At 56.6% G+C, this 12,506-nt stretch overlaps 1 protein-coding gene across 1 annotated transcript; it reads right to left on the bottom strand.

Annotated features, from left to right (window-relative positions):
* Window positions 1-4,385: 4,385 nt before the first annotated feature.
* On the bottom strand, window positions 4,386-7,310 carry LOC128079490 (PHD finger protein 7-like). The gene is made up of 9 exons (XM_052680759.1): window positions 7,268-7,310; window positions 6,854-6,945; window positions 6,659-6,760; window positions 6,277-6,401; window positions 5,944-6,106; window positions 5,746-5,852; window positions 5,418-5,531; window positions 5,144-5,262; window positions 4,386-4,978 (listed from the first exon to the last, which is right to left on the bottom strand). The coding sequence occupies exons 1-9, from the start codon at window positions 7,308-7,310 to the stop codon at window positions 4,386-4,388; spliced, it is 1,458 nt and encodes a 485-aa protein (XP_052536719.1).
* Window positions 7,311-12,506: the final 5,196 nt, after the last annotated feature.

The raw sequence follows: 12,506 nt of genomic DNA, 5'->3' as shown, positions 1-12,506 counted from the left end.
GCCCCCGTGTCCCCTGTCACGGACGTAGATTGATCTGGTCAGCTGTGTGACAAGAACATACCAGATCTTCCTCAAGGAGATACCTCTTCTTCACTGCTGACAAGGATCGCCCTCACCGTGGAGAATTTCTTCCTAGTATCTCGTTTAAATCTGCCCTCTTCCATGTTTCCCGTCGTCCTGTTGCTACATGCCCATTAAAACAGACAGCTTTCCTGTAGGTCCTCTTCAGGCACTGGAAGGGCTCAGTGAGTTCTCCGCTGTGCCTTCTATTATCTAGTCTGCAGAGCCCCGGCTCCCTCGGCCCCAGTCTTTGTAGGGGAGCTGCTCCAGCCCCCTGATCATTTTTGTTTGTGGCCCTTCTCTGGACCCTCTCCAACAGTTCTCTGTCTTTCTTGTATTGGGTGCCCCAGACCTGGATGCCACAGCACTCCAGATGGGGCCTCACGAGGGCAGAGTAGAGAGGGACAATCCCCTCCCTGTCCCTGCTGGCCACCCCTCTTCTGATGGACCCCAGGTTTGCATTTGCTTTCTGAGCTGCAGGAGCACATTGCTGGCTCATGTTCAGGTCTTCATCCATCAGGACCCCCAGGTTCTTCTCTGCAGGGCTACTTGCCAGGATTGTTCCTTCCCGTTTGTACGTATGCCTGAGATTCCTCTGGCCCAAGTGCCAAACCTTGCACTTTGGTGTGTTGAACCTCATTGGCTTCACCTGGGCCCACCCTTTGAGTCTGTGGGGGTCCCTTTGAACAGCATCCCTTCCTTCCACCGTGTCACAACCGCAGCACTCAGCGTGGTGTCATCAGCAAACTTGCTGAGGGTGCACTCAACTCCATCATTGATGACACTGATAAAGATGTTAAAGAGTATCGGTCCCAAAACAGACCTCTGGGGGGCACAGCTCGTTACCGGCCTCTACCAGGACATGAACCCTCTATCACTACCCTTTGCCTGCAGCCTTTCAACCAACTCCGTATCCACCAGGTGGTCTACCCATCAAATCCCCATCTCTCCAATTTGGAGATAAGGATGTGGTGGGGGACCATCAGAGGCTTTGCACGAGTCCAAGTAAATGACACTGGTCTCACCTTCCTTTTGTCCACCAATGCCGTCACTCCGTCATACGGAGCGACGTTCCTAGTGACATGTCACCCAGGCCCTAAGCAGGCAAAACACCTCCCTGGGGGGAGGGACATGAACGGCATGTGGGGCCCTCTGTTCCCCTCAGAAGGGAGTCCCCCGTGATGACATCTCTTCTTTTTTTCTTGATGGATGGTGCGGTGACACAGGGCAGTCTGACTTGCCCAGGGCAACCCCTGCAACGTGGAGGGTCCTTCATCCACATCTCCCGTCCGTCCAGCTCCAGAGCCTCCTACCCATTCACAGAATGGCCGGGGTTGAAAAGGCCCCGAATGATCAACTAGTTTAAATCCCCCTGCAGTGTGCGGGGTCGCCAGCCGCTAGACCACGCTGCCCAGAGCCACATCCGGCCTGGCCTTGAGCGCCTCCAGGGATGGGTCATCCACAACCTCCTTGGGCAGCCTGTTCCAGTTTGTCACCACGCTCTGTGTGGAAAGCCTCCTCCTAATATCTAACCTAAACCTCCCCTGTCTCAGTTTAAAAGCATTCCTCCTTGTCCTATCACTCTCCACCCTCACAAACAGTCGAGTTTGAGAAGGACCTGGGCGTCCTGATGGATAAAAAAACATGAGCCAGCGGCGTGCTTCTGCAGCTCGGGAAGCAAACGGTATCCTGGGCTCCATCAGAAGAGGGGTGGCCAGCAGGGACAGGGAGGGGATTGTGCCTCCATACTCTGCCCTCGTAAGGCCCCATCTGGAGTGCTGTGGCCAGGTCTGGAGCCCCCACTACAGGAAAGACAGAGAGCTGCTGGAGAGGGCCCAGAGGAGAGCCACAAACGTGATCAGAGGCCTGGAGCAGCTCCCCTGCAAAGACAGGCTGGGGGAGTGTGAGAATCCTTCCTTGGTTTTTGGCTCAAAGCTTGCTTCCTGAGGTTTTTCTTGTGATAAGACTCTGAATGATTTGTTCAGGAGGCAAGCGATGGGTGTTGTGTGGCAATCAACATCACTGTGTGGACAGTTTTACATCTTTGGAGCTGTTTGCCTTCGGAAGACAGTGCTCAGGACTGTTTACTGGCAAAAGATCTAGCCTGCGACCAAAGATCTCCTGTTTGCTGTGGAAGACTGGGGCACAATGCCATTGTATCCTGTGAAGGCAAGATACAAGTTGGCACCTCCCTGCTCCCTCTTATCTGCTGGCAAGGCCAGGAGGATAGGAACAAAGCAGTTTCCTGCTGAGATCCCAGAGCCAGAAGCTGCCACTCCAAGGAGAGCTGACTCAACCACTTTGGATTTGAGCCATCACTCCAAAGACAGCTGACTCGACCACTTTGAAAGCATTGAAAAGGGGCCACCATCGCCATGGTCGTCGTCGTGGTTCTCGCCGTTGTGGTTGCCATCAACAGAACAATGCCCGACGACCCACCCCTACCGAAGATCAAAGACTGAACTACCAACCACGCTGGATCCATGGTGGTGACTATCTCCCTCTTGCTTCCTATAAAGACTCCTTGCTTCTTCTTTTCTATCTTTTCTATCGCCCTCCTTCCCTTCCCCATTACCCTAATTCATAATAGTGTCCGTCCTCCCCTTCCCCATTTCCCTAATCTTAATTTGTAATAAACTGGTCGAACCAACATTTGAGCCGTTGTTTCTTAATCTCACGCCGGGTATACAGGTATTAAAAGAACCTCCTCTCCCTCCTATAAATTGGAGCGAGACAGGGAGCTGGGCTTTTTCATGCTGGGGGTGAGAAGGCTGAGAGGACACGTCACTGCAGCCTTCTTGTGTTTCAAGTTTCAAGGATTATAAAGATGAGTGGCGTCATTTTTTTTGCTCAGGTAGATAGTGATAGGACAAGAGGGAAGGGATTAAAGCTCAGAGAGGGAAGATTGAGGTTGGATGTCAGTGGGAAGTTCTTTACTATGGGAGTGGTGAAGTGCTGTAACAGGCTGCCCGGAGAGGTTGTGGATGCCCCGCCCATCCCTGGAGGTGTTCAAGGCCAGGTTGGATGCGGCCCTGGGCAATCTGGTATCAAATGGGGAGGTTTGTGGCCGCGCCTGTGCCGGGGCGGTTGGAGCCTCATGATCCTTGAGGTCCCTTCCATCCCGGGCCATTCTGTAATTCTGTGAAACAGTCATAGCCCTCCTGTTTACACACTTCTTTCAAATACCCGAAGGCCACAGTGAGGTCTCCCCAGGAGCGCAAAGGGCACCTGGGAAGGTGGCACAGGCTGCGAGGCAAACTGCTTGTTGCCCTGAGCAGGCCCTCGTTTCCATCCCTCGCAGTCCCTGAGGTCCCCTCCTCATGTCTGCCTGCTGGAAGGTAGACGATCCACTGCTTCTTGTAGAGCGTCTCCTGGAGCCTTTCCTGCGAGGACGGCGGAGTGCGACTCCACCAATCTATATCCCTCACACAATCCCAGAGGCTCCCCAACCCCTCCACCTTTCGCTCCGTGTGATCATCCTCCACGTGTTCACACGGCGCACAGGCGGTATCTCCGTTGCCCTTGCGTAGCAGTGACAGTGTCAGGCGCTCTTTGCAGCCTGAGACCTGAACCGCTGCGTGGACGTCTGGTGCTGAGTCACCACGTTCCTTCTTGCAACAGCTCCCTGCAGCGTGGGGACTATGGCTGCACCTTGGTGCTGTAGAGGAGGAACAGGCTGTGAAGTGATTGCTCTTCTCCAGCGTGACCAGGTGCCACGGGCACTGCTAACTCTGTGCCCGCACTGACTGCTGTGTCACAGCCTTCTGACGTGCCACGCTGGTTTTGCCCACCCAGTTTGCTGGGAAGGTGCTGAGGAGGACAAAACCCTGTGATCCCAGCACCTAAGGCGGCCCACCTCAGGACAAGCAGAGAAGAAGCAGCGGACAAAGAAATGTGTGGGGGATGGTTGGGTTTATTGTGTTGACACCAGGGGCTAGAGCCAGCACACGGTGTTGGCACACGGCTGTTTCCGTGCCATAGTTTGGGGGGCTGAGTGTGAGGGCAGGATGCTGTCTTTGACTTTGCCCTCAGAAGTGACTTCCCGCCGGGGATACCCTCGCTGTTGGAATGGCTTTCCACGTCATCATTTTTCTGGCTGACCGTGGGGGGATGTTGGCTTTATGTTGTCCCCAGGAGCGGTAACTTCATGCCCGGGATAGCCCCTGCTGCTGAAACTGCTGACTGGAGGGGAAATGCTGGCTTTGATGTCGGACCCGGGAGTCACTTCATGCCTGGAATAGCCCCCGCTGTTGGCATTGTCTCCTGCAGCTTCCTCAGGGCCGGCTGTGGACGCCTGGGACTCGATGTGCCACTGAGGAACGGTTTCACACGCGGGCCTCCCCTGGCCGCCCAGGCCGTTCCCCAGGGTGTGAATACAGGGGAGCCCTCAAGGACCTCCGTGTCACCGGCCTGGTGGTGCTCTGGGCGCTGTCCTGAGCAGCTGGAGGTGGTGTTCGCCTGCTGCCCTGAGGCCTTCTGGTCCGGCTCTGGGAACCTGCGGCCCGACCTTGCAGCGGGGAGCGGCTTCGTGTCCGGCTTGTTCCCCGCTGCCTGGAACGCCTTCTGCGTGCAGCCACTGTGGCTGCTCTGGAGGATCGCGATGAGCCCCGTCTGGTGGCTGGCTGTGAGCTGCTTTCAGCTCTTGGGGCTGCCGTGCGTCTGCTGCCACGGGGTGCTTGGTGCAGCTCAGATGCATCCTGATGGTCAGGAGAATGTGGGGGGATCGTCCCCTGTTCGGTCCCCAGCTCACAGGTCTGACTGCTGAGCTTTGGCGGCTGGGAGCTGTGTGATGGCCCCGATGCCGCCTGGCTGGTGGGGCCGGACCTGCTGTCCTCCGGTTCCTGGGGGCCGTGGGATGGTTGCAGGCCCTCCTGGCTGGCAGTGCTGGGCCCAGCACGCTCCGGGATGGTGCTGGCGGCTGTAAGGGGAGGCGGGAAGGTCAGCAGGATGGAGCTGTAGCCCTGGGTAGGGACAGGTCGCCATCCCTCCTGGGGCAGAGAGACTCTGGCAAAGCTGCCCTGAGCACCTGCTGCCAGGCCTTGCCTGGCCCCAGCGCGGTGCCACGCGGCTGATTGCCTCTTACCGGTACCCAGGCCAGCACAGCTGTCGCACTCCCACGTGGCTGTTGTGTTGCTCAAGGGGGAGCACTGTCGGTGAGTGCCCTCAGCAGCGCAGGAGCTGCACAGGATCAGCTGCCAGGGCCTGGGGAAGCAAAGGGGTTGTGGCTGTGAGGACCAAGTGAGCAAGCGAGGGAGTCCCTGGCACAGCACATCTCTGGCGCTCCGCCCTTGCTCCCCCAGCCTGTGCTGAGGCTGAGATCCCCCGTGGAGCCTCAGCGAGCTGCTGTGGTAACTCACCCCCTTCTCTCTGCCTGCTCTCTGCCTCCAGGGTAAAGGCACCACCTGGCATCGCAGCGCTGGTGCCTCTGGAGGAGGGATTCATAGGAACCGTCGTCGTCCCATGTTGGTCTTCTACGAGAGAAGGGAGGGAAACTGATAAGCCCCCAGCGTCCCCAGCATCAGGTCTAAGGTTATCCCATCTCATCCACCCCGATGCCATTTTATAGCTTCTTCATGAAGCTGAGGCTTCATGAGACAGCCAAGGGCCAGGCCTGCCGAGACAGTGCCTGGGCAGGCCCGGCGCTTGCACCCTCTCATCTGCATGCTTGGACAGGAGGACACCAACCTGGCTGGGATTCGGATTCCCATGGTAGACATCACGGCACAGAATACTGCGTCGTCTCTGCAACTGGGGCACCGGAAGCACGTCGTGCCCGCATTCAATGCCTGTTTCTGCAGGAGAAGCACAAGCAGGGTGAGCGTGAGCAGTGCCTGGTGTTGCTGGGCACTAAGCACGCCTGCAGGGTGAGGAGAGGGCTCCCACCTGGACGCAACCCCGGTGGAACCAGGCACGTGTGCACATGGGGCACACCATGGTGTGATAGTCCAAGCTGCCCCTCACGGTCTCCTGGCAGATGATGCAGATGGTGTCTTCTGCTGGAGTTGTCACCGGTGTCTGTCGAGGGCGGTGCTCCCAACAGAAGGACCTGGGGGAAGACGGAAGGGATGGGTGGGCGCAGTGAGAAGCGCTGTGAGGACGGGGGAGGAGCAGGGAGGAGCCCCAGGCCCTGGCTCTGGCAGGCTGCTGGGAGGCGACCTTGTGGGTTCCCCCCTGGCTTGGCTACTGGGAGCTCCTACCTGTGCTGGGAGCCCTTACCTGTGCTCTCCAAAATGCTGTGTGATGCATTCTCCGTCTGCAGCGCAGGGCAGATGGAAGCTGCGTGCACAGCCGCTCTCTGCACATGTGATGGCAGCCCCCCTCTCGCCGCAGACACAGCATTGCTGGAAAAAGCAGAACAGCCCCATCAGCAGCAGGCACAGGACCTCCACAGCCGGCCGCGCACCTTTGGGCAGGGCACAGGATGTGGGCACTTCTGGGTCACCCTCTACAAAGCAGCTTGGTGGACAGGGCTGATCCCCTATGGGCAGGCCTTTGTGCCGGAGGCGGTTGGAAGGCCGTGATTGCTTTCCTTGGGTCCGGACTAAGCTGGTGTGAGCCCCTCCTCGCACAGATCTGCCTGCTGCGTTCAGGTCCTCACCTCCTTGTTTGCCTGCTTGGCCTTGCGCGTGAGGGCAGCAAGGTCAATGCCCGTAGATTCCTCCTCTGGGGGTCTTTCTTCAAAAGCGATGTGGGCAAAAACCTGGAGGAGAGAAAAGAGCAGGGAGTCATGAGGACAGGAAGGAAGGGCGCATCCCGGCTGGAAGCAGATGGGATCACCGCTGGGGGAACTCACCAAGCAGAACTCGTGGACAGTCACGAAATCGCCGCCAATAGTGCGCCCAAAGATGTCCGGGTCATCGTCTGCCCGGCCACACAGCACGCACACTGTTGAGGAGAGAGCAAATGCCAGTAGCGGTGAGCGCCTGGTGGGGCCAGGCGTCCCTGAGGGCTGTCCCCAGGGTCCTGCTCTGTGCCTGCCGTGCTGGCTGGAGGCGGTGGAGGGGAAGGGGCCACGGCAGGCCCAAGGCAGTCACAGCCCACGCTGGGCCCCCTTGCCAAGGAGCAGAGGGGCCCTGCCCCATGCCTGTCTGGGAGCTCCTGCCTGCCCCTTCCTCCCCTCTCAGCTCTCAGCTCTCAGCCGCAGGCAGAGCCCCGGCACCCCTCTGTCCAGTGCTGGGAGCTGTGCGCAGGGATGCTGTGCTCTCACCTGGCTCCTCTGAGCTGGAGGCCTTCCTCTTCTCACTGGACATGATTGTGCGTTGACGGTGAGCACTACCAGAGAACCTGCTCTCTCCACGCCTCACCAAGCCGCACTGACGCTCGGCCTGAGCCCGGCAGCCTTTGCTCTGCTCCAAGCTTCACGCGTCACAATGGCCGCTCCCTGACACCCACTGTGACATCACCGTCACCGCCTCACGGTGTGAGGCTGCGGTGCTGGGCTATGGGTTTCCAAGCAGGAGAGCGGCGGCTCCACAGCTTCTCTGTGTAACCTCTGAAAGAACTTGCTTCCAACAACCTGTGTCCATCTCCCCTCCTTTTGTCAGTACTTTGTGCATCACGCCCAGCACAGCTCATTCCCTCACTTGCTCGACTTCTTTCTGCGCGGTTGTCCCCTTGCCTGGGTAACTGTCATGGTGCTATGTTTTTTGGTTTTTTGGTTTTTTGCTTGTTTGTTTTTTGGCTTTCAGTATTCCACATCAAAACATCGTGTAGTGCACGGGGCATTAAAGTGTCACTGCCCCAGTCCCTGGTACCTATCCCTGTGCATTACAGAAGTCACGGGATCTGCTCTCATCGCTCTCTTGCTGCGTTGCAGTGGGTGCTGGAGGGTGCTTTCCTAGCCGTTCCAGGCTTTTCAGGCTTGACTCGGTCTCGCGAACTCTCTCTCTCATCTTGTCTGATTTTTTAATCTCAATTTCTATTAAATTGTATTGTATTTTGTTATCTTGTATTCCGATATTATAGTAAAATAAGTTTTCCTCCATAGATTGTTGCCGCTGCTCTTTTCCTCCCTTCCTTTCTTCCCATTTTTGTGGGACTGGGGTGGGGGGGGAGGGCAGCGGCCTGTTGCCCCCGTGTCCCCTGTCACGGACGTAGATTGATCTGGTCAGCTGTGTGACAAGAACATACCAGATCTTCCTCAAGGAGATACCTCTTCTTCACTGCTGACAAGGATCGCCCTCACCGTGGAGAATTTCTTCCTAGTATCTCGTTTAAATCTGCCCTCTTCCATGTTTCCCGTCGTCCTGTTGCTACATGCCCATTAAAACAGACAGCTTTCCTGTAGGTCCTCTTCAGGCACTGGAAGGGCTCAGTGAGTTCTCCGCTGTGCCTTCTATTATCTAGTCTGCAGAGCCCCGGCTCCCTCGGCCCCAGTCTTTGTAGGGGAGCTGCTCCAGCCCCCTGATCATGTTTGTGGCCCTTCTCTGGACCCTCTCCAACAGTTCTCTGTCTTTCTTGTATTGGGTGCCCCAGACCTGGATGCCACAGCACTCCAGATGGGGCCTCACGAGGGCAGAGTAGAGAGGGACAATCCCCTCCCTGTCCCTGCTGGCCACCCCTCTTCTGATGGACCCCAGGTTTGCATTTGCTTTCTGAGCTGCAGGAGCACATTGCTGGCTCATGTTCAGGTCTTCATCCATCAGGACCCCCAGGTTCTTCTCTGCAGGGCTACTTGCCAGGATTGTTCCTTCCCGTTTGTACGTATGCCTGAGATTCCTCTGGCCCAAGTGCCAAACCTTGCACTTTGGTGTGTTGAACCTCATTGGCTTCACCTGGGCCCACCCTTTGAGTCTGTGGGGGTCCCTTTGAACAGCATCCCTTCCTTCCACCGTGTCACAACCGCAGCACTCAGCGTGGTGTCATCAGCAAACTTGCTGAGGGTGCACTCAACTCCATCATTGATGACACTGATAAAGATGTTAAAGAGTATCGGTCCCAAAACAGACCTCTGGGGGGCACAGCTCGTTACCGGCCTCTACCAGGACATGAACCCTCTATCACTACCCTTTGCCTGCAGCCTTTCAACCAACTCCGTATCCACCAGGTGGTCTACCCATCAAATCCCCATCTCTCCAATTTGGAGATAAGGATGTGGTGGGGGACCATCAGAGGCTTTGCACGAGTCCAAGTAAATGACACTGGTCTCACCTTCCTTTTGTCCACCAATGCCGTCACTCCGTCATACGGAGCGACGTTCCTAGTGACATGTCACCCAGGCCCTAAGCAGGCAAAACACCTCCCTGGGGGGAGGGACATGAACGGCATGTGGGGCCCTCTGTTCCCCTCAGAAGGGAGTCCCCCGTGATGACATCTCTTCTTTTTTTCTTGATGGATGGTGCGGTGACACAGGGCAGTCTGACTTGCCCAGGGCAACCCCTGCAACGTGGAGGGTCCTTCATCCACATCTCCCGTCCGTCCAGCTCCAGAGCCTCCTACCCATTCACAGAATGGCCGGGGTTGAAAAGGCCCCGAATGATCAACTAGTTTAAATCCCCCTGCAGTGTGCGGGGTCGCCAGCCGCTAGACCACGCTGCCCAGAGCCACATCCGGCCTGGCCTTGAGCGCCTCCAGGGATGGGTCATCCACAACCTCCTTGGGCAGCCTGTTCCAGTTTGTCACCACGCTCTGTGTGGAAAGCCTCCTCCTAATATCTAACCTAAACCTCCCCTGTCTCAGTTTAAAAGCATTCCTCCTTGTCCTATCACTCTCCACCCTCACAAACAGTCGAGTTTGAGAAGGACCTGGGCGTCCTGATGGATAAAAAAACATGAGCCAGCGGCGTGCTTCTGCAGCTCGGGAAGCAAACGGTATCCTGGGCTCCATCAGAAGAGGGGTGGCCAGCAGGGACAGGGAGGGGATTGTGCCTCCATACTCTGCCCTCGTAAGGCCCCATCTGGAGTGCTGTGGCCAGGTCTGGAGCCCCCACTACAGGAAAGACAGAGAGCTGCTGGAGAGGGCCCAGAGGAGAGCCACAAACGTGATCAGAGGCCTGGAGCAGCTCCCCTGCAAAGACAGGCTGGGGGAGTGTGAGAATCCTTCCTTGGTTTTTGGCTCAAAGCTTGCTTCCTGAGGTTTTTCTTGTGATAAGACTCTGAATGATTTGTTCAGGAGGCAAGCGATGGGTGTTGTGTGGCAATCAACATCACTGTGTGGACAGTTTTACATCTTTGGAGCTGTTTGCCTTCGGAAGACAGTGCTCAGGACTGTTTACTGGCAAAAGATCTAGCCTGCGACCAAAGATCTCCTGTTTGCTGTGGAAGACTGGGGCACAATGCCATTGTATCCTGTGAAGGCAAGATACAAGTTGGCACCTCCCTGCTCCCTCTTATCTGCTGGCAAGGCCAGGAGGATAGGAACAAAGCAGTTTCCTGCTGAGATCCCAGAGCCAGAAGCTGCCACTCCAAGGAGAGCTGACTCAACCACTTTGGATTTGAGCCATCACTCCAAAGACAGCTGACTCGACCACTTTGAAAGCATTGAAAAGGGGCCACCATCGCCATGGTCGTCGTCGTGGTTCTCGCCGTTGTGGTTGCCATCAACAGAACAATGCCCGACGACCCACCCCTACCGAAGATCAAAGACTGAACTACCAACCACGCTGGATCCATGGTGGTGACTATCTCCCTCTTGCTTCCTATAAAGACTCCTTGCTTCTTCTTTTCTATCTTTTCTATCGCCCTCCTTCCCTTCCCCATTACCCTAATTCATAATAGTGTCCGTCCTCCCCTTCCCCATTTCCCTAATCTTAATTTGTAATAAACTGGTCGAACCAACATTTGAGCCGTTGTTTCTTAATCTCACGCCGGGTATACAGGTATTAAAAGAACCTCCTCTCCCTCCTATAAATTGGAGCGAGACAGGGAGCTGGGCTTTTTCATGCTGGGGGTGAGAAGGCTGAGAGGACACGTCACTGCAGCCTTCTTGTGTTTCAAGTAGGATTATAAAGATGAGTGGCGTCATTTTTTTTGCTCAGGTAGATAGTGATAGGACAAGAGGGAAGGGATTAAAGCTCAGAGAGGGAAGATTGAGGTTGGATGTCAGTGGGAAGTTCTTTACTATGGGAGTGGTGAAGTGCTGTAACAGGCTGCCCGGAGAGGTTGTGGATGCCCCGCCCATCCCTGGAGGTGTTCAAGGCCAGGTTGGATGCGGCCCTGGGCAATCTGGTATCAAATGGGGAGGTTTGTGGCCGCGCCTGTGCCGGGGCGGTTGGAGCCTCATGATCCTTGAGGTCCCTTCCATCCCGGGCCATTCTGTAATTCTGTGAAACAGTCATAGCCCTCCTGTTTACACACTTCTTTCAAATACCCGAAGGCCACAGTGAGGTCTCCCCAGGAGCGCAAAGGGCACCTGGGAAGGTGGCACAGGCTGCGAGGCAAACTGCTTGTTGCCCTGAGCAGGCCCTCGTTTCCATCCCTCGCAGTCCCTGAGGTCCCCTCCTCATGTCTGCCTGCTGGAAGGTAGACGATCCACTGCTTCTTGTAGAGCGTCTCCTGGAGCCTTTCCTGCGAGGACGGCGGAGTGCGACTCCACCAATCTATATCCCTCACACAATCCCAGAGGCTCCCCAACCCCTCCACCTTTCGCTCCGTGTGATCATCATCCACGTGTTCACACGGCGCACAGGCGGTATCTCCGTTGCCCTTGCGTAGCAGTGACAGTGTCAGGCGCTCTTTGCAGCCTGAGACCTGAACCGCTGCGTGGACGTCTGGTGCTGAGTCACCACGTTCCTTCTTGCAACAGCTCCCTGCAGCGTGGGGACTATGGCTGCACCTTGGTGCTGTAGAGGAGGAACAGGCTGTGAAGTGATTGCTCTTCTCCAGCGTGACCAGGTGCCACGGGCACTGCTAACTCTGTGCCTGCACTGACTGCTGTGTCACAGCCTTCTGACGTGCCACGCTGGTTTTGCCCACCCAGTTTGCTGGGAAGGTGCTGAGGAGGACAAAACCCTGTGATCCCAGCACCTAAGGCGGCCCACCTCAGGACAAGCAGAGAAGAAGCAGCGGACAAAGAAATGTGTGGGGGATGGTTGGGTTTATTGTGTTGACACCAGGGGCTAGAGCCAGCACACGGTGTTGGCACACGGCTGTTTCCGTGCCATAGTTTGGGGGGCTGAGTGTGAGGGCAGGATGCTGTCTTTGACTTTGCCCTCAGAAGTGACTTCCCGCCGGGGATACCCTCGCTGTTGGAATGGCTTTCCACGTCATCATTTTTCTGGCTGACCGTGGGGGGATGTTGGCTTTATGTTGTCCCCAGGAGCGGTAACTTCATGCCCGGGATAGCCCCTGCTGCTGAAACTGCTGACTGGAGGGGAAATGCTGGCTTTGATGTCGGACCCGGGAGTCACTTCATGCCTGGAATAGCCCCCGCTGTTGGCATTGTCTCCTGCAGCTTCCTCAGGGCCGGCTGTGGACGCCTGGGACTCGATGTGCCACTGAGGAACGGTT

Source organism: Tympanuchus pallidicinctus, unplaced genomic scaffold, assembly GCF_026119805.1.
Source record: "Tympanuchus pallidicinctus isolate F22 unplaced genomic scaffold, pur_lepc_1.0 scaffold19, whole genome shotgun sequence".
In the NCBI taxonomy this organism is placed as follows: Eukaryota; Metazoa; Chordata; class Aves; order Galliformes; family Phasianidae; genus Tympanuchus; species Tympanuchus pallidicinctus.
Note: the sequence above shows the minus strand (reverse complement) of the source record. Positions and strands in the feature narration are given on the sequence as shown.

Coding starts and splice junctions, on each gene's coding strand:
- LOC128079490 (XM_052680759.1), bottom strand. CDS start 7,310: ATGTCCAGTGAGAAGAGGAAGGCCTCCAGCTCAGAGGAGCCAG. Junction 6,761..6,853: donor CTGTCCACGAGTTCTGCTTG/GTGAGTTCCCCC, acceptor TCTCTCCTCCAG/GTTTTTGCCCACATCGCTTT. Junction 6,107..6,276: donor CAGCATTTTGGAGAGCACAG/GTAAGGGCTCCC, acceptor GTCTTCCCCCAG/GTCCTTCTGTTGGGAGCACC.